This window comes from Stomoxys calcitrans, chromosome 1 (assembly GCF_963082655.1).
Source record: "Stomoxys calcitrans chromosome 1, idStoCalc2.1, whole genome shotgun sequence".
NCBI lineage: Eukaryota > Metazoa > Arthropoda > Insecta > Diptera > Muscidae > Stomoxys > Stomoxys calcitrans.
In genome coordinates this window covers 269,191,980-269,216,866 of record NC_081552.1, presented here as the reverse complement: position 1 = coordinate 269,216,866, position 24,887 = coordinate 269,191,980, and the positions used below count along the sequence as shown (strand labels likewise).

Below are 24,887 nucleotides of genomic sequence, written 5' to 3'. Positions count from 1 at the left end.
GGGCATGGCTAGATCGTCTTAGATTTTTACGCTGATCAAGAATATATATACTTTATAGGGTCGGAAATGGATATTTCGATGTGTTGCAAACGGAATGACAATAGGAATAGACCCCCATCCTTTGGTGGTGGGTATAACAAGGAGACAGTCTATCGAGTGATCTCTTTAATATCCTGTTGGAGAAGATTACCCACAAGAGAACACATGCTACTCGCCTATGCTGACGACATCGACATTATAGGTTGGGCACCGGAAGTAGTAACTGCTGCCTTTGAAAGAATCGAAAGAGAGTCAGTGAAAATGGGTCTGGCATTAAATGGAGATAAGACGAAATGGATGGTTTCAACTCCCAAAACGCCTTGTACAACCGAGCACTCGGGACGGTTGTTGATTAAGAATACAAATACGATTTTATGAACTTAATATTCCCGATTGTAACCAGGGACCACACGATACACGTCACTTGTTTAACTGCCCGGCCAGACCCACTCGAATCAGACCGAGATCCCTGTGGACGCACCCCATTTTAGTCGCAGAGTTCCTGGGTCTTGACACTCAACAGAATCAAGCAGACGAAGGATAGAACACCATAAGCAGCTACAACAACAACAACAACTATACCACATGTTTGGCTTGTAGAACATTTGGTAGGGTTTATTCTGGTTTGGTAGGATTTTTCTTAAATTTTGGTAGGAAATAATTTTCTTGGGTGGCAACACTGGTTCTTACTCTTCTCTTAACGGCAAACTGTGCGAACACAGTTGTTTTCAACAACCAACCCTTGCCAATATATTTCTTACCATTTTGCACAAAAATAAAAATACAATCTATGAAATTCCATTGTAATTCACTAAATTTTCTAAACGCATATACAAACACCTATAGATTTTAATATATAAAATACACACATGTTTTTATTTGGCACAGAGCTAATTACATAGGAAACTACAGTCTAAAGAAAACAAAAACAAAAACAAAAAAGAATCAATAATAAGTAAGAAAACAGCAAAAAAACAAAAACAGTACTAAATTACACACAAGTTATATCTTAACAAGCATCCTTAAGAGAACCAATTGAATTGAATACAATAGAATTTATAAAATAGTAGTTTAGTTCAAAAAATTTCATCAATTTGGAGGGATTGGTTTAACACAGTAGGCATACACAAACCAGGCAATGGCTAGAGTCCCGAATTTGTATGCAAAATAATATAATGCCAGAGCTTTTTCTTTTCGCACTAAAGCCTATTGTTAGAAAAATAAACAAACAAGGTTCCCAAGACGTTATAGGGAAACAAACTTAAATTTAATTGCAAAATTCCACTGAATTTAGAAAAAAAACAATACATATGGTGGAAATTTCAATGTTACATAAAAATTTGGACTCTAGCTATAGAGTTTACCACTTGTATGGCTATTTCATTGCTCTCCAGTCATGAGTGATATAAAAAGAAATGCTTGATATCTTACAGATGTGCCATTCTTGAAGCAAACGAGCATTATATGGGGGGTAAGTAGAAGGGTAAATATATGGAGAGTTACAAGCACGTTCTCTCTTTTCAAAAATGTTAAACATTCGAAATTGGTTGATTTTGTGGACATAGAACAAGATTAAGATGCTTCTTAGTTAGAACTTTGCGCAATGCTCTCAACGTTTTAATGCATATAACAACGCAGCAACCATTCGCTACACCCTCAGAAGGACTTTTACAGGTACAACTCTCGCTTTTCACAGATTTGGTCGGTGGTGGTGGTGGCGGTGGCATATCTCTGCGTTCAGTTGAACAGCAAATTCTTGAATTAACTTCAACAGTCGGCTTTTCTCTTGGCGCTGAGCAGCAAGAAGAAGCGGCAGAGGTTTGGGATCTATTGATGGGGCTTGAGCAATTCGATTTTGTAGCTTGCAGAGACTGTTGCGAACAACATCCTGATGAGGATTTATCAGTCGAAAGCGGACACCCTGACGATATGTTTTTGGGCGAATTTCCGCCACAACAACTTCCTTTGCCATCCATTGAGGCAAGGTTTTGCAATAACAAGGCCACATCTTCTATATTCTGATTCATTTCCGACTCCCGTTTGCTCGATGTCTTATTGGGCCTTTTATCGTTGGAACCACAACATCCCTTCTGTGTAGGTTTGGATTGCTGATGGCGATGGGTCGATTTGTTGGTACATGGTTTGTCCGAGGAACATCCTCCTTGGCAATTTTTGGTTTGGTCACACTTACAGTTCACACAGCTACAAATTCCTGCGTCGGCTGTAATTTGCTGCAATGTTGGTTTGCTGTTACGTAAATCGACCTCGATTAAACCCGTATCTCCGGTGGCCACTTCATCGGCTTTTTGAAGCGTTTCTTGCAATAGACTTGTGTTGTTATCAATGGCCATTAAAATTTCGTTCAGCAAAGATTCTGTTTCCATATCCGCATCGCTACTGTAGTCTGTTCCCATTAGTAGGTCTTCAATGTTCTCTTGAAGGGGCAAGTTGTCGACCGTGGGGTTTGCTGTTGCAATGGCTCCTTGAACTTGATGATATGTATCACATGTCTGGTTTTGGGTATTGGTAATACTGCGTTGGGACTGTTCAGCGTCCACCTCCATTCCTCCGTTTGATACATTTGTCTGATATGGCATATTCGTGTTAATGGCTTGCATGGCGTTTTCATAATTGCCTTGTAAATTCACATAACTTGGAACTTCGGTGGGTATGGCGACACAAGCCGGTGTTACTGGAGCTGTAGGTAGTATGGGCCTTGACTCTAGTGTGCCTATGTGCCAAGAGGGGGCAGTTACTTCTTCCTCAGCATGAAATAGCTGATATGCTTGGCCCAGTTCGGGCAAAGGCATTTCGATTTTCGGAGCCAATGCTGTATACTGCGATCTTTTTATTTCCGCTACTTGCGCAGCATACAACTCATCGATGCTGCACTCAATTGCCTCAGCTTTTACCAATTCCAAAGAGCCTTTCTCATTTCCCATCATATAACTTTCACTTCCCTCAAATTCACTGCTATTATAGGTGGAAGTTGTTTCATCAGCTGCGCTCTCTTGCTTAACAGCATGCTTATCGTCGTTATTGCCTTGGAATTTAACGCTTTTTCTGCTCCGATTTCTATTCTTTCTTTCTCTGGGGCCTCGATTCTGCATCTGTTTTTGATGTGTCTTCTTATGTGACTTTAGACTATGCGAAGTACTAAAGGACTTTTGGCATGTCGTCTCTTCGCAAGGATATGGCCTCTCTCCCGTATGGGTGCGTATGTGTGTTTTTAGGTGATGCGACGCTGTAAAGGCTTTGCCACATGCATCCTCTGGACACCTATATGGCCTCTCTTGTGTATGAGTGCGCATATGTTTCTTCAAGTCACTTAACGTTGTGAAACATTTTTGACATTGTTCACAATTGAATGTCTCACCGTTATGCAAGCGCAAGTGGGCGTGTAGTCTGAAAAAAGTGAAATTTAGTTTTGTATAACATTTTCATTCAAATTGCATTTTGTGATTGTTCCATACGCCCCAAGGCTTTGTATTGAACGCATTGAGTAATTAATGAAATGAAAAGTAATTGATACATTTTATTAAAAAAAAATACAGGAGTGTAGCAACAATTGGCCTGAATATTTTCCAAAAATTAGGGTATATATGCAGTTGCTTAAAAGAACAATAAGTAAATGGTATCACTTTCCTTTCATCACTGGAAAATATATGTGATGGTAAACACGTTTATTTCCCAACTTTTATTGACACTATACGAGAGATGATTTCAAGCTGGTTTCCAAAAGAAAACGGAACCAAGTACACGACTGTGCAAATGACAAACATTGTTTGTAGCTTGAAAGGGCTTTTTATACCCTCCACCATAGGACGGGGGGTATACTAATTTCGTCATTCGTCTAAGACCCCATAAAGTATATATATTCTTGAGCGTCATGACATTCTAACTCGATCTAGCCATGTCCGTCCGTCCGTCCATCTGTCGAAAGCACGCTAGCTTTCGAAGCAGTAAAGCTAGGGGCTTGAAATTTTGCACAGATACTTCTTATTAGTGTAGGTTGGTTGGGGTTGTAAATGGCCCAAATCGGTCCGTGTTTTGATACAGCTGCCATATAAACCGATTTTGGGTCTTGGCTTCTTGAGCTTCAGAGGGCGCAATTCTTATCTGATTTGGTTGAAATTTTGCACGAAGTGTTTCGGTATCATTTCTGACAACAGTGCCGAGTATGGTCTAAATAGGTTCATAACCAAATACAGCTGCCATGTAAACGACTTTGGGTCTTGAATTTTCTAGAGGGAGCAATTCTTATCCGATTCGGCTGAAATTTTGCATGAAGTGTTCTATTATGACTTCCAACAACTGTGCCAAGTATATATATTCATAACCTGACATAGTTGCAATATAAACCGATCTTGGGACTTGACTTCTTGAATATCTAGAGGGCGCAATTCTTATCTTGCATGAAGTGACAAGTATGGTCTAAATCAGTCCATATCCTGATATAACCACCATATAAACCGATCTCCCGATTAGATTTCTTGGGCTTCTAGAGGGCGCAATTCTTATCCTTCCAACAACTTTTCCAAGTATGGTCTACATCGGTATATAACCTGATATAGCTGCCATATAAACCGACTTCCCAGTTTGACTTTTTGAGCCTCTGGAGGGCGCAATTATAACTCGATTTGCCTGAAATTTTGGAGGTGGTGTTTTTCTATTTGAAAAAGTCATTCAAAGAACTTGACAGACAAATACGATCCATGGTGGAGGGTACATAAGATTCGGCCCGGCCGAACTTAGCATGCTTTGACTTGTTTTATTTTACGTTTCAGTAGCAGCCAGCCCTTGCCGATGAAGGGCCCCGTCGGGTCAATCCGGTACGTACAACCGGCTACCATAGCATTGAGTAGAGTACCATTATTATAATTACCTGTAACGTGTATTGAAGGCCTTCTCACATCCGCTCACATTACATTCGTATGGTTTGACTTTAGTGTGGACCCTTATGTGAATTTTGAGACTGTATGAGGTCAGAAATGCCTTGCCACATCCTTCTTCTGTACATTTAAATCGATATTCACCTAAAATAAACAATTTAAACGTCTTTGCATCAAAGAAGGAATAACACCCAGTCGAACTTATATCTTACCCTTATGTGTTTTCAAATGCGTCCTTAAATTGCCAATAGTGCTATAACTTCGATTGCAATTTTCATAATTGCACTTGTAGCGGGACAGGGATTCATCCGAGCTCTAGAGAGACATTGGAAAACACACAAAAAATACATTATTAGTCATTGATCCTATGCCATGATCACACTTCTGATCACCCACAGAATATGCAAATAAAACTGGGAAATCCATGCAAAATTAAAATAGTATTACATATATTGTTATCCAGAAATGAGCATACTAATCGGCGAAAAAGCAGATTTCTAATTAAGAAAAAATTGTGAGGCTTATTTGCGGTGATAACTGAGAAATTTCGTTATGGAAAAGAAAAAAGAAAAAAAAGGAAAATGTTAAAAATATACCTCTGCTGCTTGTTGCTATTGATGCACAGTCAAAACAAAATGTTATGGGGGCTTTGTGTTATTACCAATATCATTGCCATTCTTTACGCAGTTGTTTAAATTTTAAAACGCATCTGGCTTTAAATTTAATTTGCACTAAAAAGCAAAAAACTGTGTTAAATTGCGTTAAGTACTACTGGACAAATTCTTGCTATGAACGTCTTCAACATTAATCTAGTCATTCCGTTTGATCTGAGACCCCATAGAGTACATAAATATATTCTTAATAAGTCGATCTAGCCATGTCCATCTGTCTGAAATCACTATAGCGGTCGAACGTATGAAGATATCCACTTGAATCACACATTCTATTTCATTGTTGGCAGGCCCCAACCAAATCGAGGATGATAAATGAGGTTGGTACCAATTTTTTACTCTACACCGTCATTACTTCATCTTATAACTTAAACATATGCAGTTCAAATGTCCAAGTCCATGAGTGCAATCCGATTCAAGTTTTTAGTTCAATGATAAGGCACCTCCTCGTTATAGCCGAGTCTGAATTCGGACTATGGCTTCAGATAGCTCTCATTCAGACCAATCTGCTAATTTTATCTTTTAAAGGCGCTTAGAGCGCATATTACAGTAGATTGCTTCAAAAATAAGAATAATGAGATGCATTAGTCCTTTCTATATAATTTCCAAATATGGACCGAACTGATTCTAGTTCTTGGGGGCGTATTTTTGATACGATTGCAAAATAGTTGAATTAGCTCCTTCTATTGATGTTGTAGCACTTTTAGCCGAACGCTCCAAGCGTACATTCAAAAAACTCTGACACCAAGTTTCGAGGTGTTTCCCACGATTTAATTTTTCCATCGGGCTTTTAGTCGTCCCGGTTTGCGTGTATCACTGTGATTGCCTGCTAAAGACTTCTTTGCATGACCTAGCCAACGCAACCTTTGTTGTTTGATACGTTTAACTATGCTATCGTCGCCATACAGCTCGTGATTCGTACGACGCCTGTATTCTCCATTATCGCAAACTGGTTCATATGTTTTACGAAGAATCTTTCTCTCAAACACTTCAAGCACTGCCTCGTCTGCTTGCTCCTTCTCGGGTCCTTTGCAGGATTTGGCGCAGTGTGATGTCATGTCTGTGGTGGATTTACCAGGTCTAAAGCCGCCTTGATAGGGCCCAATTATCTCATTGACTTTAGGCTTTAATCTTACACACCGTACGCTCGAGAGTATCTTGTATGCGATGGGGAGGAGAGTTATTCCTCTGTAGTAGGCACATTCCTTTTTGTCTCCTATCTAGTGTACGGGACATAGTAGACTGAAGTTCCTATCATCGGGTATGCATTCTTCTAGCCAGATTGCGCCTCCGGTCTTAAATAGCTCAGCGGGTAAACCGTCGGCACCTGCTGTATTGTTGTTCTTCAGTCGGATCACTGCTACTTGGACCTCTTTCCGACTAGGAGGTAAACATTCTATACCATCATCATTGATTGGTTCTGCGATATCCTCTTCGCCGCCAACGTCGGACACCAGCAGTTGGGTAAAATGTTCTTTCCATATCCTCAGAATGTTATCTGTGCCAGTTACCAGATTTCCTTCTTTGTCTCTGCAGGAGGATATGCCTGCACCAAAGCCAAACAAACGATACCAAATCTTGGGGGAATGTAAAACTTAGCCAATTGCAGCTTTGGTGTACAGCGGTGTACTAATACAACATCATGGTGTACATGATGTTGTATTAGTCTCCTCGAGATTCCAAAATGGACTATGTTTGGATATACATAGCTGCCAGATACACCGACTTCGTGTTTGGGCCAATATTGTACCACAATGAATCGGGAAAACGATTTTTTGTTAATTAATGCCCTTCGTTTTAATTTTGATATTCAAACTGTTTTCATGTTAAAATAGTAGAGCATGGGCAGAATAAATATAAAGTGGGAGAAAAAAAAACTAATTTGGGAGTGCTATTAACTTCTATGAGTAATCTCAAGAGATCTTTTAATATATGGTGGTAGGTTTAATTGGAAAAAAATTCTTAAATTCACTCATCCAGTTTGAATGCAAATGTCCTGCACCTACCATATGAAGATAACTTACTTGCGGAAATGAGCAAATTTTAAATATAAAGAAATACTTTTGGTTTAAACTTCTAACCGATGTAGTGAAAATCGAGATTTTAGGCTCGATATGGAGGTATGCTATTCCATGGACACTGATGACTGATGGTTATTTTCACAACAATGCAAATTTATCCGCAAACATCCAATTAAGGAAGTATGAGCAGACTTATAATTACGAGTTGTCCGATTCAAGGTAAAGTGATTAGCGACCTCCTTTTCATAGCGGCATGGCATTGAACTATTCTCCTCTCTTCGAGATACTTATTCTTTATTCGCTCGGAACATGTAACAAAAAGCCACAAAAATGGCCAATGTAGATAATTACAATGGGCTACTCATTAGGGTGTGCTATTTATAATTAATAACAATAATTAAATGACATAGGCTTAATAACTAGGAAATATTTAACAACAATAGTAGGCCAACTGATCTATGTATGAAGAACATTTTTCTTGAAAGAGATTTTATATTTTTAAATAATTTAAATTTAGTATTTATTTTATTTTAATGAATGTCTCCTGCATTGGTGAATGAACAAACACTGATGAAAATTGCTGATCTTCTTCACATAATCAAATAGAAAGCTCCCTTAGCCTCACATCAGTGGTCGCAACAATTTGTCTAGCCGTAATATCCAGAAGCATTAGGTGGCATTAGTACAACGTTACTTGTCAGCACGCCAAGTGCTGCCGACAAGGGACTTTAGAACGTTGTTTCTACTTTTGTGTACGGTGGTGGCATGTAAAGCAGTTGTAGTCCTATGCAGCCTTCAAAATGCATGCTGATACTCGGCGAATGGAAATACGTCTTGGCTACTAATGAAATAAGCCTAATCAGTCTGTACGACTTCCCTTGCTCGTGTCCTTTCCAGGTTTCAGTAGCGGCATCACACTGCCCATCTTCCAAACATCGGGTACTATAATGGTGTTCATACAGGCTGAGGACAGTTGTAAGATACTCGACTCCAGGCAGATCGAGATTCTTCAGAATCAATGTAGAGATTCTGTCTGGGACCAACGCCTTGCGCGACTTGTCGCCATGGATGACATTCATAGCTTCATTCACGGTAAATTGTGATGGCTATCCAGCGGCACGGAGATCACGGTTACGAAGAATCGCTCCCCTTTTAGCCTTGTCACACTCGGGTCAGTTGACGTTTATCTAAGGAAAATACCACACAAGTTTCGCCAGCATTTTTATACCCTCAACCATAGGATGGAGGTAAACTAATTTCGTCATTATGTTTGTAACTCCTCGAAATATTGGTCTAAGACCCCATAAATATATATTCTTGATCGTCATGACATTTTAAATCGAACTAGCCATGTCTGTCCGTCTGTCTGTCGAAAGCATGCTAACTTTCGAAGGAGTAAAGCTAGCCGCTTGAAATTTTGCACAAATACTTCTTATTAGTGTAGGTTGGGATTGTAAATGGGCTATACCGGTCCACATTTTGATATAGCTGCCATATAAACCGATCTGGGATCTTGACTTCTTGAGGTGTTTTGTTATGACTTTAAACAACAATGCTAAGAATAGTTAAAATCGGTCCATAACCTGATATAGCTGCCATATAAACCGATCTGGGGTCTTGACTTCTTGAGCCTCTACAGGGAGCAATTCCTATCCGATTTGGCTGAAATATTGCATTACGTCTTTTGTTATGGCAACTGTATTAGGAATGGTTCAAACCGGTCCATAAGCTGATATAGCTGCCATATAAATCGATCGGGGGTCTTGACTTGTTGAGCCTCTACAGGGAGCAATTCCTATCCAATTTAACTGAAATTTTGTACAGCGGCTTCTCTTATGACCTTTAACATACGTGTCGAAAATGACATGAATCGGTTTATAGCCTAATGCAGCTCCCCTATAAACCGATCTCCCTATTTTACTTCTTCAGACCCTAAAGTGCGCAATTCTTACTAGATTTGGCTGAAATTTTTCACAATGACTTCTACTATGGTCTTCAATATTCAATTCAATTAAGGTCCGAGATGAACCATAACTTGATATTTTTCCAATAACATAGCAATTACTTTCTTTTATCCTTTGTTTGCCAAAAAAAAGAGATACCGTGGCAAGAGCTCGACAAATGCGATCCATGGGGGAGGGTATATAAGATTCAGCCCGGCCGAACTTTGCACGCTTTTACTTGTTTATTTTAAAACAAATGTTTTCCTAAGCAAGCAAATAAAAAACCAACCAAAACAAAAATCAGATGTTGTTCTGCAAATTTTCACTAGAAGTCGTTCGCGTAGTTTGCTTGCAAATGTTGGAAAGAGAGTAAAATGGCTTCTACTCTCCTGCAAATTTTTATCAATGCTATTTGTAAAGTGTTTCAAAAAAGTAGTCGCGAAAAACAAGGGTTTTCAACGATAGAAAACGAACATATTACCAGCCATCAGACAATGCACACCGCAATAGCACATAGAACAGCAGAATCTCTATTTCTGCAGCAAACTGACTTACAGTGGATAACTTAAAGTAGTTAGTTGCGTAGACTTTACATATGCGAAATGCTAACGATCAACGTATAAATACTGCAATTAACGAACAAGCTATGCAACTGTGGGCAAGCCAGAAGGTCGGATATATGCAATTCGCATTGGTATCGACGAAAAGAATTAACCAATCGATAAAACGCAGATTGATGAAGATGTTTATTTAGTTTTTGGCTCATAAAAACAATCTATCCTTTCTAATGGATTTCTCGTGGTCATTAGCAGTTTTGCCGTCATTAACAAAGGAAGAGGGAAAATGTTATTTATAAATAATAGTTAGCTGTTTACAAACGGCAAGTTTAAAAGTAAATAGTTGTATAGATATGTACTAATAAATAAATATGTATATAAAAACTTTCGGGCTTATAAAATTAACTTGAGGATGTCCATGTAAAATAGTTTAAATTTACTAAAATCCTTAGAAGGCAATCGCCTATCACAAGTATGAGATTAAACGTTTTTCCTGATTTCTTCATATAGTGAGTATTATTGTCCAGTAGTGTTAAGTTTTTAATCAAAAACACAAGAGCATAGTTATGGTAGGTAGTGAAGTAGTTTTATAGAGCGGATAATAAATTAGAGTACCTCAAAGGAAACAGTTGCGTAAGTTGGCTCTCCTTTTTGTTTGTGTAAGGCACCGGGTCGTATACATAATGAAAGCTCATCCGGCTCATTATTTACTTCCATGTAACAACTATAAATTTATCATTTTATTAATGTGTGTTTGTATATAGTTGGAGGAGCATAGCAGCGTTTATATAGGCGTACATACAAATATGCCGGCTTTTCAACACAAATTGCGAATTATGCCACAAAGAAACAAAAAATTATTTATAAATATATGTTGAATTTGCACCTGTTTTTATATATCTGTTTCTGTTTTAGTAGAGAATGATAGGAAAATAGAAACAAAAAAAAAACGTTTGTTAAACATTAGCGGTCGGAAGGAAATACATACATTTATACACACACACACACACACACAATATTAATTCGTTTGTTTGGGATTTAGTCGCATAAACATCAACACAACGCAGCGCAGAGCAGCCCGCGTATATCTAATTCAAAAAATTTTCCAATAAAGCAGAAAATCGTTAAAAAAAAAAAAGAGAATACAAATTGCCAAAAACAGAAATCAAAACAAAGGGATTATTTTATTTAGAAAAAATAAACCGTTGGTGAAACGGTGATGGCAAACTATATAGCATTTTGTTATTGGATGAAATTTGTATTACTACTACTACTGTGTATTCGGAGCGTTGAGCACAACTGAAACAAACAGAATGGCCTCATATAGTCTTGACCTTGGTCATTGGCACAAAAGTCTAAATCAATGCAAATGTATCATATACAGAACCATACGCACAATAAATTATAATTGGAATACATCCATATGTACATTAAAGAATAACTTTGATTAACTTGTCCTTATGCAAGGACAAGCATGAATTTTAAGTGATATTGCTGTAGCCACATTTCCGTTCTTGTTGTAGCAATGTGTTGTTGTACAATGAGGCGTCACCTCTTGCCGATGAAGGACTGCATCGGGTCATTTCGGTACGTACAACCGGCTGCCATGGTTTGCTACATTTCTATTTGTGGAGGTAGCGATCCTCCACAAGCTCCAAGATGAGCAAACATTCACTTTTCCTATCTATGCTTAAAATGGATATTTTAGTTATCAGCAGAATGTAGTGGACAGACAGCGGCGAATTGCGATCAGGAAACTTTACGGTACACCACTCAGGGACCCACATCAGAATTCACAGAAAGGTGTGTTCTAAAATCTAATAGGATCATCCTTATTAAAATAATGGGTACTCAACAAAGTGGGAAGCAAACGCGAATGAATTTGAAGAATTGGAAATCGATAAATAGTTGAATATGGCGAAGAAACATGAAATAACAATAATGCAAGAAGGTTTCAATGCCAAAGTGCAGGAAACGATGAGGTGAAGAACACCACTGGAAATTTTGGACTCATAGTTTGGAACGGAATGATATAGGAGAAAATGGCCCTATACCCTCCACCATGGATCGCATCTGTCGAGTTCTTTGCGCAGTATCCCTTTTTAGGCAAACAAAGAATAATTAATAAGAACGGAGGAGGAGGAGCTATATCAAGTTTTAGTCCGATTTGGGGCTCAAGTAGCAAAATCGGAAGATCGGTTTATATGGGATCTGTATCAAGCTATAGATCGATTCAGACTAAATTGCACATGTATGTTAAAGGCCATGGGAGAAGTCGTTGTACAAAATTTGTTCAATTTCGGATGAGAATTGCGCTCTAATAAGCTCAAGACGTCAAGATCCCAGATCGGTTTATTTGGCAGCTATATCAGGTTATGGATCGATTTGGATCATACTTCGCACAAATGTTGGAACTGATACCAAAACGTCTCGTGCAAAATTACAACCAAATCGGAATTGGGCCTTCTAAAAGCACAAGAAGTCACGACCCAAGATCGGTTTATATGGCAGTTATATCAGGTTATGAACCGATTTGAACCATACCTAGCACAGTTGTTGGAAGTAATATCAAAATACTACGTGCAAAATCGGAATAGGAATAGGATACAATAGGTACTACCTTACACACTCTTACAATCTGTGGGTATGCCTCTAGCTACATGTAAGCTAAGTTTTCAGGACCAGGCCCGAAGGATAACGAATGATATATGGTCACAAAGAGGGGGTTGTGAGCATTCGAAAACTTTGTGGCCTCATCTAGACTTGAAGAGGTCATTGGCTAGAACAGACGTCTCAGTCATTGTGTCCCTCATGACAGGTCACTGTCTAATCGGAAAACATGCTGACAGACTGAAGGTTGCCAGCAACGACTTTTGCAAATGTTGTAGGGACATTGAAGAAGAAGAGACTATAGAACATCTTTTGTGTGTGTTTCCCCCACTAGTAGTTAGAAGGAGTTTCACTTTAGGTTCTAATTTCTTTGAGAACATGTCTGATTTAGCGGATGTGAACATTCGCAAGTTACTGAGCTTTTTAAAGCAATCTGGATGGTTCAACGGTAGGAACTAGAAGGCTTTTTCCTTCTTCTGTTGCTGTGATATCACAATGGACGAAAACGTCTAAGTGAGTCTGATGGCAGACTGCCACTTAAACCTAACCTATCCTTTAACTATCTGAAGACTATAGGCAAGCTTAAACGAATTTTGAATACTATTGTTCGTTTTGTTTACATGTTCGCATTCGGGAGCAAATATCTGAGTTTGTCGTACGTTTCTTGGGAAAGTTGTGAGAAGTGGTGTGCCACTTCCCCTTTGAAGCATTTTCAATTTTTCACGTTCGAGTAGAAACCAGCAGCTAAATATATCAAGAATTTCTAGGACCATATTTGAAATGTCTTTCAATGTCAAGCCACATTTTTTATTCGATTTTGCTGAAATGTAGGACAATGAGTTGGATTAGGCCAGTCGACAACCTTCTTTAATTTGGCCGAGACCGGTCCAGATTTGGCTATAGCTGCCATATAGACCGATCTCTCGATTGGAGGTTTTGAGCCCATAAAAGCCACATTTAATGCCCGATTTGGAACAGTGTATTGTGTTAGATTCTTCGACAACATTCTGCAATTTGGCCTCGATCGGTCCAGATTTTGATGTAGCTGCCATATAGACCGATCTCTCCATTTAAGGTTTTGGGCCCATTTATTGTCCGATTTCGTCAGCATTTGGGACAGTGAGTTGTGTTAGGCCATTCGTCAGCCCTCTTCAATTTTGCCTACATCGACTCAGATTTTGATATAGCTGCCATATAAACCGATCTCTCGATTTAAAGTCTTGGCCCCATAAAAGGCATTTGACACAGTGACTTATGTTAGGCTTTTCGACATCCGTGTCGTATATAGTTCAGATCGGTCTATTTTTGGATATGGCTACCAAAAAGACCAATATTTGGTTCTACAAAATTGAACAATGACTTGTACTTAATAGACCACTCAATATCCGTGTCAAATTTGGTCCAAATCGGACCATATTTTGATAAAGATGCTATGGGGGCATAATCTATGCATTTTTTACTGGATAATGACGAAAGGTGGTTTACATATATACCCGAGGTGGTGGGTATCCAACGCCTTTTTACTTGTTTTGTTATACACTTACGTTAATTATGCTCTGTAATGCGAATTTCAGACCGAGCAGGGTTAGTATTAAGACTACTTGGCCTAAAATTCGTTAATTATACTGTGAAATGCGAATTTCTGGCCGAGTAGGCTTAGTATTACTGAGTTTCGTTACAAATAAATAAATAGGTTAGGTTAGGTTAAAGGGAGGGTGTGTTTGTTAATCCACCCCATGCCACTATGGACATCTAAAAATAAAAAGTAATCTTGAAAAAGAAAATTTTAAGTATGCAACTCCGTGCTACTTACAAAATCCTTAATTGTTTTCCATACCACTCCCCTAAGTTGGTTCATGACCTAAGTATTCAATGTTATTCCCATATCGCCCACCATAGAATGCGGGTATACTAATTTAGTCATTATGTTTGTAATACCTCGAAATATTGATCCTTCCCGATTTGATTTGGGGTCCTTAGAGGGCGTTATTTCTATCCCATTTGGCTGAAATTCCGCTCAATGTTTTCGCACAATGACCTCCAACATCCGTGCCATGTACAGTCTAAATCGGTTTATGTAAAATACCTCCCAAATAACCAATCTCCCATTTTTTGACTTCTAGAGTCTCCGGATGGGATTTATTGATTGGCCTATTATTGCCCTTTTTTAGAACCCGTACAAAGAACTTGACTAATGCATTCCATCGTGTATGGTATATAAGATAGGGTCCGGCCGAACGCTTTTACTGCTTTCTGTTAGAATATTCCACTATTTACTAAAAGGCTTATATATAAGCAAAAAGAAAAGCTATACTTGAAGAACAAAAAAAAATTGGATACAAAGTGTGGAATGATTTGAAAAATGCAACTTAATTATCAGTCACCAATTAAAAATGTTTCGATCGGTGGACTTTTAACAAATCTTGTTCCCTTTAGGATTTAGGATTGTCAGAATCTGTTAATTGACCATGGTTATAATACAAAATCAACAGCCATTTTCCTTAGGTGTTCACGTCATACAAATTTCTATTTCACAGTTTAAATTGAAACAAAATTGAAAATTTAGAAAAATTTGCCAAATTATACGAGCATGAAATGAATAGCGATTATTAGCAAAAAAAAAAAAAAGAAAAAATAAATATGCACACATGTTACACAAATCACAAATTGCAATTTAAATATTTACATATAGTATAGAAAAGCACGGACAACCAAACACAATATTGGCGGCTATTAACGCCCCCGATAGCAAAGAAATGTTAAATTAATATACATCTGTATATATTTGTTTCATGATATTTTGCTTAGTGGCTAACACTTCCAAGACAATGATGGCGATGGATTGGTGATTTTTGGGTTTTTGCATGCCCGCCTATGACTTTGAACGCCTGGGTTCGAATCGTGGCGAGACGATCAGAAAAAACTTTTCAGCGGTGGTTTTCCCCTCCTAATGCTGGCAACATTTGTGAGGTACTATGCCATGTAAAACTTCTCTCCAAGGAGGTGTGGCACGCCGTTCGGACTCGGCTTTAAAAAGGAGGCCCCATAAACTCGGATCGGACTGCACTCATTGATATGTGAGAAGTTTGCCCCCCTGTTCCTTAGTGGAATGGTCATGGGCAAAATTTACAATTGGCAAAATCTGATCCATCCAAATAGGAGGCATTGATATGGCTTAAATCGTACAGATTATCTAAACATGTGTTAAAGTGGTCCATTGGCAAGCTGCATAGTTCGATAAAAATTGTTCTACACGAAATGTGTTTTCCAAACCAAATCATAGCCATGTATACACATTAATGTGCTCATCTATCCACAGCACAACAATTCTCTGTTTTTATTTCTTATCCTATTTTTAGACTTGTGACTTTTCCAATCATAATTTCTTTCTCACAAAATGTTACGAGTGTGTTACGTTCTCTTCTTAATTTGTGGCATAAATTATTTATGTTGCGTGGGACTTTACCACCAGAATTGTTCTCATATCAAAGTGTTCAATTTTTATTTGGGCAATTTTGAGAAGACATATGTGGTACACAAATAAATATATACTTGTATATTAGACCGGCTTCTATATTATATTTTTTTCTTTTGGAAACTGCAATTATGGCCAGATTAGACACTGTATTGCTGTACATATTAAACAAACAAATTACCAAGCTTAGGATATTTGCTTCAGATTAATATAGAACAGACGGCATAGAGATCGTATCATATGCGGACGTTGTATGATCATGGTATCAGGCCCCCCACTCATTGTTGACATCTCCAATAGGTTGAACGTCTACCTCAACGAACTTGCCTCATATTTCGCTGCAAGAAATCTGCCACCAAATCTTCAGCCACATTGTTCACTACAAATACGCGTGAGGTGAATACTGAGCTGACTGTGCTGGTCGATGGAGAAATGATTCCACCATCAAGTGTCCCAAAATACTTGGCGTCACTTTTGACAGCTCTTACACATTCTCCCCATATGCCACAGCAATTTGCGATAAAGTCAAAAGTAGAAACAAGGTCCTCAAGTCACCTGCTGGCAGCACTTGGGTTGCAGACAAAGAAACCTTGTTGGCCAGGTACATCAACTTTGTGACACGCAGTGGAATAATATTTAGATCTGTCAGAATGCCGCCATCCCAACAGCGACGGGCTGTCTCCTCAATTCTCATGTGGACCAACCCCATCAGGAGACAAAGATCCTACCAGTGCGAAGACATAACTACTTGCTGTCTTAGCAATACCTTTTGGGCTGTTATCGCAGAGATCATCCAAATCATCATCTTAGACATCCACCGCCCAGAAGCCTTAAGGTAGATCTACATGATCTAGAGCGTGAGATTCAGCGCTACAAGAGAGAACCTCTGGATCAAGCGGCATATCAAGCAGGTCTAGACAACATTCATGCAGACACGGTAGCAGATGCGGTAAATGGCTACCGGGTGAATGTAGTCCTTGGAGAACGACCGCCTCCAATTGCACCTGAAGAAATTGACCTTTCTCGGCATGGAGCATGGATTGATACCGACGTGCAAGATGTATGTCCCGATTGTAACCAGGGACCGCATGATACAAGTCATCTATTTAACTGCCCACCCAGACCCACTCGACTCAGACCCAGATCCCTGCGGACGAACCCCATCTTAGTCGCAGAGTTCCTGGGTCTTCACACTCAACAGAATCAAGCAGACGAAAGATGGAAAACAACAAACTGCTACAACAAAAACAACATAAAACATATTTTGTTTATTTGTTTGGCTTGTGAATCAATTACCAGTGTTCTTCTGAGTTGAGCTTAATGACCAAGAGAATGTAACAAACAAGGGAGAGAATGTCATTGACGGGCAGAGCTTTTCTACGGTGACAGAAGAAGAATAACAAATATGTAAAACCAAAGAGGTGAATTGAAGTTTGTCTGAAGACATATTGGTCAGTGAAAAAGCTTGTCTACAGTTAAATGGTTTGTCGGTAGTACGCGGTAAAGATTTCACATGGGCTAAATGTTAATGATCATAACTATAAGTTCAAAAAATTACAGGCTTTGAAACTGAAGGCCGGTCAGGCAGACGGATATGTACTACGATAGTGCATGAAGCAGATGACCTTATCACTCATGCAAAACGCGTCCACTAGTGGTGTGATATGTGTCCTGTTTTGTCTGAAAAAATTGGCAATTTGTTTTCTTCGAAACACATTTAAAAACAAACTCTTCTTTGTGTGTTACACCCTCTTGGTAATTAAGTTCAACTCAGAAGAACACTAGCAATAAAACATCTTTGCGAAATCCAATGTGAATTTTCACAACCAATTCCATGGCAGCCGGTTGCAGGTACCGGATTGGCCCGAAGGAGTCTTTCAACGGCAAGGACTGCCAACTCAGTGTACAACACACTGCTACAAAAACAACAACAACAACCAAGAACTTTTCCTTTCAAGAAATGTTTCTGCAGAATCCTTGCATCTCGAAAATATCAATTTACAGGAGAGCGAAGAAACATTTAAAATAGCATACAAAACAGCATAAAGGATAGAGCATACTTTAAGGAGTCTTTTACACCAGTATTTTTTCTGAATCTCTTGAAAAACGCAACCATTTTAATATACGTTATTTTGTCATATGCAATTTAAGAAAACAAATAGAGGGATGTTGATTTGACCTAAGTTGTTTTGTCAAATGTCCACAGATAGGCATATCTTCAAAAGCGAAAAGTCATTCTAAGATGCTAAAGGTGATTGGTAATAGACTTTGCTAATACCTTAACTTAAATCAGAGTGTAATCCGACCTTCTGTCTGTCGGTTTACAGCTCAATGTTTGTTACTATGAGATACACGAGTATGTATAAAAATTGCATAGTTGAAGTCTATATTGATACCACAAACGGATTCCTATAAACATTTATCAATATCATAATTTTTTTAACTTCAACTAGATTAGATTTTCGAAATCACTTATTTGTTTCATTTTAAAGTATAAATTAGCTAATGTAATATGGGACTTCACGACACACCTCTCCGATTTGATTTCAACTCAACTTAGAATTAAGTTGAAAATTTTAGTAAGTTTCATTCGCCGTAAGTGTTTTGAACTATGTAAACTATAAAAAAGTATGCAATTCAATACAGGAATGGAAATTTCTATATCAAATTGTCCTTTTGGCAATGCAACTGAAGCAAAGATTGCAATCCATAATTGACCAATGAAACATAGCACATTGATAACAATATTCTGAACAAAGAATTATATTTAAATTGAACCTACAAAAACACAAACGGAAGAATGAATGCTACCCGACTCAAATTATGATGAACGATAATAAGGCATCTCATAATTATGCAGATACCCCTGGCAGCCGGTCGTACGTACCACATTGACCCGGTGGAGTCCTTCTTCGGCTAGGGTTGCCGCCTCAGCGTACAACACACTGCTACAACAACAATAGCGCAGAAAATGTTAAACTATTTCACTCATTGATATCAGAGGAGTACCTACGCTGATATCTAATGAACCATTCATAGGGAAATTTGTAATTTGCAATTTGTATACAAACTAAAATGTTGTCTTCAGTTTATTTCCCTCAAATTAAAAATATAACCAAGAAACTTTAAAATTTCTAAACTACGAATGCTTTGTAATCGCACACAACTTATTTAATAAATTATTTTGCCATTCAATATACATACGTTTTAATATCACTTATCAATAGAAGCAATATCAAGATTGCGTATAGATATGAACAACTGTTTTGGCCTTACTTTGGGAGCCCTATATCACTTTAACCAATGCATTGGTGAGAACGTATTTATCAATTGCCAGTAGTCCAAGACGCTAGTTCCAAACCTGTTTATTCACTAGTTCCAAAGTAATCACAACTGGTTCCACTTTTGTTTACATTCAGTGTACACAACTTGTAAATTTAAAATGCGTTTGCGTAAGTGATTTCCTTTGACATGTGTCAATGTTTGAAATAATATTTTTTTTCTGCTTACTCTCGGTTTTTACTCTGTCACTGTCTCTCTGTACTTATTACTCTACTTAAACAATTTGATAAGTTTTGCCAGTGTTCGACGAGGAGATTTTAACTCATCAACTTATGTCTGGTAGTCTTACACGCATCCTCTAGTCTGCCGACATCGCTTTGTTTACGATGGAATAACGCAATAAGCATTACTACACAGCAATAAGTTTCTTAATTAAATTAAATTTAAAAAAAAGTACAGAAATAACTTTAAAAAAAATTTTTAGTGGGAAATATTTCTAAAATTAGTTTAAAGAAAAAATAGCACAAAAAAATTGCCGACCGGCGGACTCGAACCTGGGGTTTGCGAAACTATCAGTAGCATGTGAATTTCTGGTGGTGCAAATTCTTTCTTGTACGCAAGAAACACGATCATTTTTTTAAACCGACCCTGTTAGCAGTACTTGTTACTAGTTCGGTAAATAGTATTCGAGGGCCAACTGCAAAAATTACTAAATTTCTTAGAATTTTGCGTTAAATGAAACTGCAGAGACAAAATGGGCTTTAAAATTATCTACTGAAATAGATGATGGTACCAACTAGTTACTGGCAGGACATCTGGGTTACGTATGGCTGTAATATTATAAGTTTATATTATCGTCCGAATCATAATAGTTTTGAAACATTCTGGGGTTTTTGAGAATTTATTTTAATGTTGGATTCGGAAGACTGAAACATGCGTGGAATAATCAAAAGCAACAAAAGTCATGTGCGTGAAGATAAATTCCGAATTTAACTAGCAGAGACACAAACCGCTTTGTTAACAGAGTGCGAGAGAGTAACAGAAGTATTAACAGAGGTCCATTGAGGGGTTAGCAGAGCTCTGTAAATAAATTGTAAAAAGAAAAATAAAAAATACCAAAATTTGGAGTATAATATCAATGCTTTGAACCAAAAACCCTAAATGAAATATCTATAACCGTAGTACTTAAAAGCGCTGGTTTTAAAGAGCAGTGTAAAAGGGGTTTGACACTCTCCACTCGATGACGCAGATTGTCCGCGACTGCAGTTGAAGCTACTCCGTATGGAGCATTCCACTATCCGCAACCTGTGATAACGAAGAACGCCACACAGATTGGAACTCAAAGTTCCAGCCTGTGTGATCCTCATAGTTAAACCGTGCCGGGATTTATTGTTTTTAGATGTCTTATATATATATATTTTAAAGTTTTTGCATATACCTGTTTTTTTTTTTTTGGTTTTATTCCAAAAATAAACGAATTTACGAGAAAACGGGGTGATTGCGCTTTGAATATTTTGTGAAAAAATATGTAATATATACAAGAAAACTAGGATACCGACATTTCAATAACTTAAAAAGAAACAACAATTGACAATAACTAACATACGGCGGAAAAGCACAACCCAAGACACGCCACACATAGGGCATTAAATGAACTCGATACCCTTAGTGGGCAACGGTGGTGATTTCGTTACATTCGCGAGAACCTGTAAGAACTTCTTAACAGCTGTCCCTTTTGATAGGAGGGAAGTACATTTGTGTACATGCTCACAATTTTCTTAGGACAAAAATGAATTTAAACGGTAGTTTAGAATATTAAAAAACAATTTAGACGAATTATTTCATCTTAGAAGCATAACTCTTATACGATCAACAGAGTTAGGATTTGTGTTTAGATGAATAAAAGATGAAAGCTGGGTGGGTGTTTTTAACTGTCACAGCCGACATAAAAAATTAAGTCTAATGTTGATATATACTATGTAACGTCTGTTATAATCTAAACAAATATGTGTATTACAAATTTGAATAGAAACTACCGCATGTGAGTATATATATATACAATTAATTAGACTCAACTGTTTTCAATCACAAAAAATATTTCTATATTGAGTGAGAAACTTTCATGGGGGCGGACGATAAATAAAATAAATGCTGAAATGTATTTGTTCTACAATACATCCAATCGCATGTGTACAACAATGAATATTTAGGTTTATTTTAAGAAATTTTCTAATATCTAAACATAAGAAACAAAGCAAAGTTTTGTTTAATTGACCAATGACCAGATTAATGTTATTCCCCCATTTGAGGGCGTTTAAAATGTATAACATATGCACACATTGCATTCCAAATATATTTGCATATATTAACAAGATATCTTCCAAATTATGCCTATCCGGGCGGTAAGTAAATTAGCTGGGATATTGGGAAAATCACCCACAGAGTAAGTGTAATAGAAGTGGCGCAAATGTGTACATATTTTGACGGCCAATATATGTTATTAAAATGTTATGGATTAGGTCGCATATAAATCATAGTTAAATGCAAAATAGTATGTATTATAGGTATATATGTATGTATTACAATACATGCATATTTGTAAATTGAAACTACAGTGGTAGCGCCTTTATTAAATTCTTTACTATCATTCTGCTCCCAACTTCTACTGGCTATATCGGAGCAACGAATTAAGGAAAAGTTTTAATAATTTAGCCATGCAGCTTTCACATACAAGAAAAAAAAGCAAATTGTACAAAGCAATTTTAAAGCCCTCTACTAAAAAGAAAATCTCAACTGATTGAAAGATAAAGGAATGTCAAGGATTTTAACTGGGCTACCTTTCATTTGTATTGGTCGTATTTAACTGTTGTTCCTGATGTGGTATTGTTGGAGAAGAGATTTGGTCCACTAAACGTGGATTATTACAATCCATGGTTTCAAATGATGATACTGGCGTCGCCACTGTATTCGACTGCGAAATTATGGGTGGCGGTGGGGGTTGGACTTGTATCAATTTTTCATTTTCAAACATATACTCAAATTTTAAACAAATGCCACCAACATTTGTAGATGTGTCCGTGTACATATGTGCATCTTCATTTACACATATCGATGATGGCCTTCTAGCAGTTGTCGTATTCGAGGAAGAACTACTTTGTATCTGCGGGACATTATAGACCGAATCATGTAATGACGGTGTTAATAATGGTGATGATGATGAATCAACGATATGGGACGATGAAGGTGCAAAAAATGATGGTGAAGTTGTTAATGTCACATTCTGGGAGTTGTCTGTTGGATGACTTAAGTAGCTCAATAAGAAATCATCATCAATGTATAAGTTTGTGTCATTGGATAATAATTTCGCCGTGATCTCCTTATAATTATTATTATTGTTGTTGATGCTGCTGCCGACCAGTAAGGGAGGGCAACTATTGTTATACACTATGTTGGTTGTAGGTTGGTGGTCATTGTAATTGATATCAATTAAATTATCATCGTAAATATTAAAACCTAATTGCTGGAGCACCTGTTGACTAACATGTTGTGCACCTTCCTGTATGACTTGAGGGTAATCACTTCCACCAAAGCTTAGTATCGTTGGGTTCATTCTTTCCAGCGTAGAGGATTTACTTGTCAACGACGACGACGACGATGATGATGCCGACGACGACGATAATGGCGAATAATTTGATAAGGAAGTCGTTGATGTATTTGTTCCATACGACGAATCGTCACATTCTTTGTTATCATTTTCTTTTGGCTGACTAAACATTTCATCTAACGAAGTTTCCATATTAAACTCATTAATTTTCACTTCATTTACTTCAATATTTTGATTATGATCGATTTGCGTCTACGTTCGCGAATCCGTTAATCGTTTTAAATTCGTACGATTGTTTCCCCGGTTGTTATTAGGTTATATAAATGTAAATAGAGCAATAGATTAGTATAAACTTGTGAAGTTCACAAGTTCCAAATTCACAAGTATCTGACCATTATATAGTAGGGATCGACTTTCGACTAATCGATAATGAAATTTTGTGTTTATCGTTTTATCGATTTTGATATTTATTTCATGGCACAAATAAGAGGTAATATTATTAGCACAACAACAAACAACTTTCATCAACGAAACTACCTTGATTGGCAAAGGCCGTTAATGCAAATCTCAAATGCGTTTTATACCATGTTTTCACTATATTTGCGACGAGATTTCGGAAATCTCGTGTTTTGTGACTAAATCTACTTCTTTCAGCAGATTTGCAGCAAATCCAAATTAAAATGCAACTCTGCATTTGCATTGAGTACCGGTTATTATTGGGATTTTTGGGCAGCACTTTTTCTAAACATCTGACAATTTCTTATTGAAATTATAATATTTAGTAGTAATTTTATAAAATCGTTTCGAAAACTTAATTGCTAACCGCAATGCATATGCTTAATACAAAAAAAAAAAAACGCTGTCAAAAATGTCACTGTTGACAAATAAATACCGCATAAATCGTAGTGGAAACTGGTTTTGGAGATTATCTCAAATCAAGTGGATTTGGGATCTGGTGGGAACATGGTTTTACCTATATTGCAATGATATATGTCTATAGGAAATGTGTAAGCTTGAAATCACTTCAAAGATCCCAAAACGAGGCACATGAGATTTTTTTTAATTTACCCAGGTTATACCCTACTTATAACCTGTGTAGCAATGTAGTACAAATGCTACAATTAAGAGGTAGGGTCATTAGCACAACAACAAAACTCTACCCCCAAGGAAACCATAACATACAATAATTACCTGCTGTGTACCGTAGACAGCGGCGTAAATTTTTTATCCACTATCTGTCAGCGAGTTTTGGTTGTGTGCGTGTGTATTATAGTTAAGATCTATAACACACAAAAACAACGAAAAATGGCCCGAACATACACAAAATCAGAGTTGCACTTATCACTGATTTTGACAGATAGTGCACTCAATATTTTGTTGTTGGGCAACTGCCACTACTTGTAAATGAATATATCTTGAAAGAAACTACCTTGAGTGGCAAATGCCGTAAGTTGAAATGTCAACTTGGTTTTAGAAATAAACTTTGTTTTAAAACTTATCTTCTTCAAATGTGATTTATTTTTGTATTTTCATCATTATAACACTGTTTCGTGGCTTATGTGTGGGATATCGGATCAAATAGGACATCCTCTCGAGATTTTAGAAAAAAAAAATCACAGCTGTGTTATCAAGCATTTGACATTTAGATTTACTACAAAAACAAAAATAGAAAATTGTACTCAGCAGTTCGCATGAACTCACCTTATAAGTACATCCTGGTATAGACATAAGGTTAAACATAGTTTTACAAAAAATAGGCGTTAAATCGCACAATCTAAGCTGCGAATTGGCCG

At 37.5% G+C, this 24,887-nt stretch overlaps 1 protein-coding gene across 1 annotated transcript; it reads right to left on the bottom strand.

The window, feature by feature from the left end:
• Nucleotides 1–886: 886 nt before the first annotated feature.
• On the bottom strand, nt 887–23,480 carry LOC106090080 (sex-determining transformer protein 1). Its single transcript, XM_013256156.2, has 5 exons — nt 22,328–23,480; nt 10,739–10,847; nt 5,144–5,246; nt 4,925–5,075; nt 887–3,444 (listed from the first exon to the last, which is right to left on the bottom strand). The coding sequence occupies exons 1-5, from the start codon at nt 23,284–23,286 to the stop codon at nt 1,569–1,571; spliced, it is 3,198 nt and encodes a 1,065-aa protein (XP_013111610.2). The 5' UTR covers nt 23,287–23,480; the 3' UTR covers nt 887–1,568.
• Between the last annotated feature and the right edge of the window lie 1,407 nt (nt 23,481–24,887).

Coding starts and splice junctions, on each gene's coding strand:
- LOC106090080 (XM_013256156.2), bottom strand. CDS start 23,286: ATGGAAACTTCGTTAGATGAAATGTTTAGTCAGCCAAAAGAAAATGAT. Junction 5,247..10,738: donor ACGCAACTGTTTCCTTTGAG/GTACTCTAATTT, acceptor ATGTCTCTCTAG/AGCTCGGATGAATCCCTGTC. Junction 3,445..4,924: donor GCCTTCAATACACGTTACAG/GTAATTATAATA, acceptor CACTTTTTTCAG/ACTACACGCCCACTTGCGCT.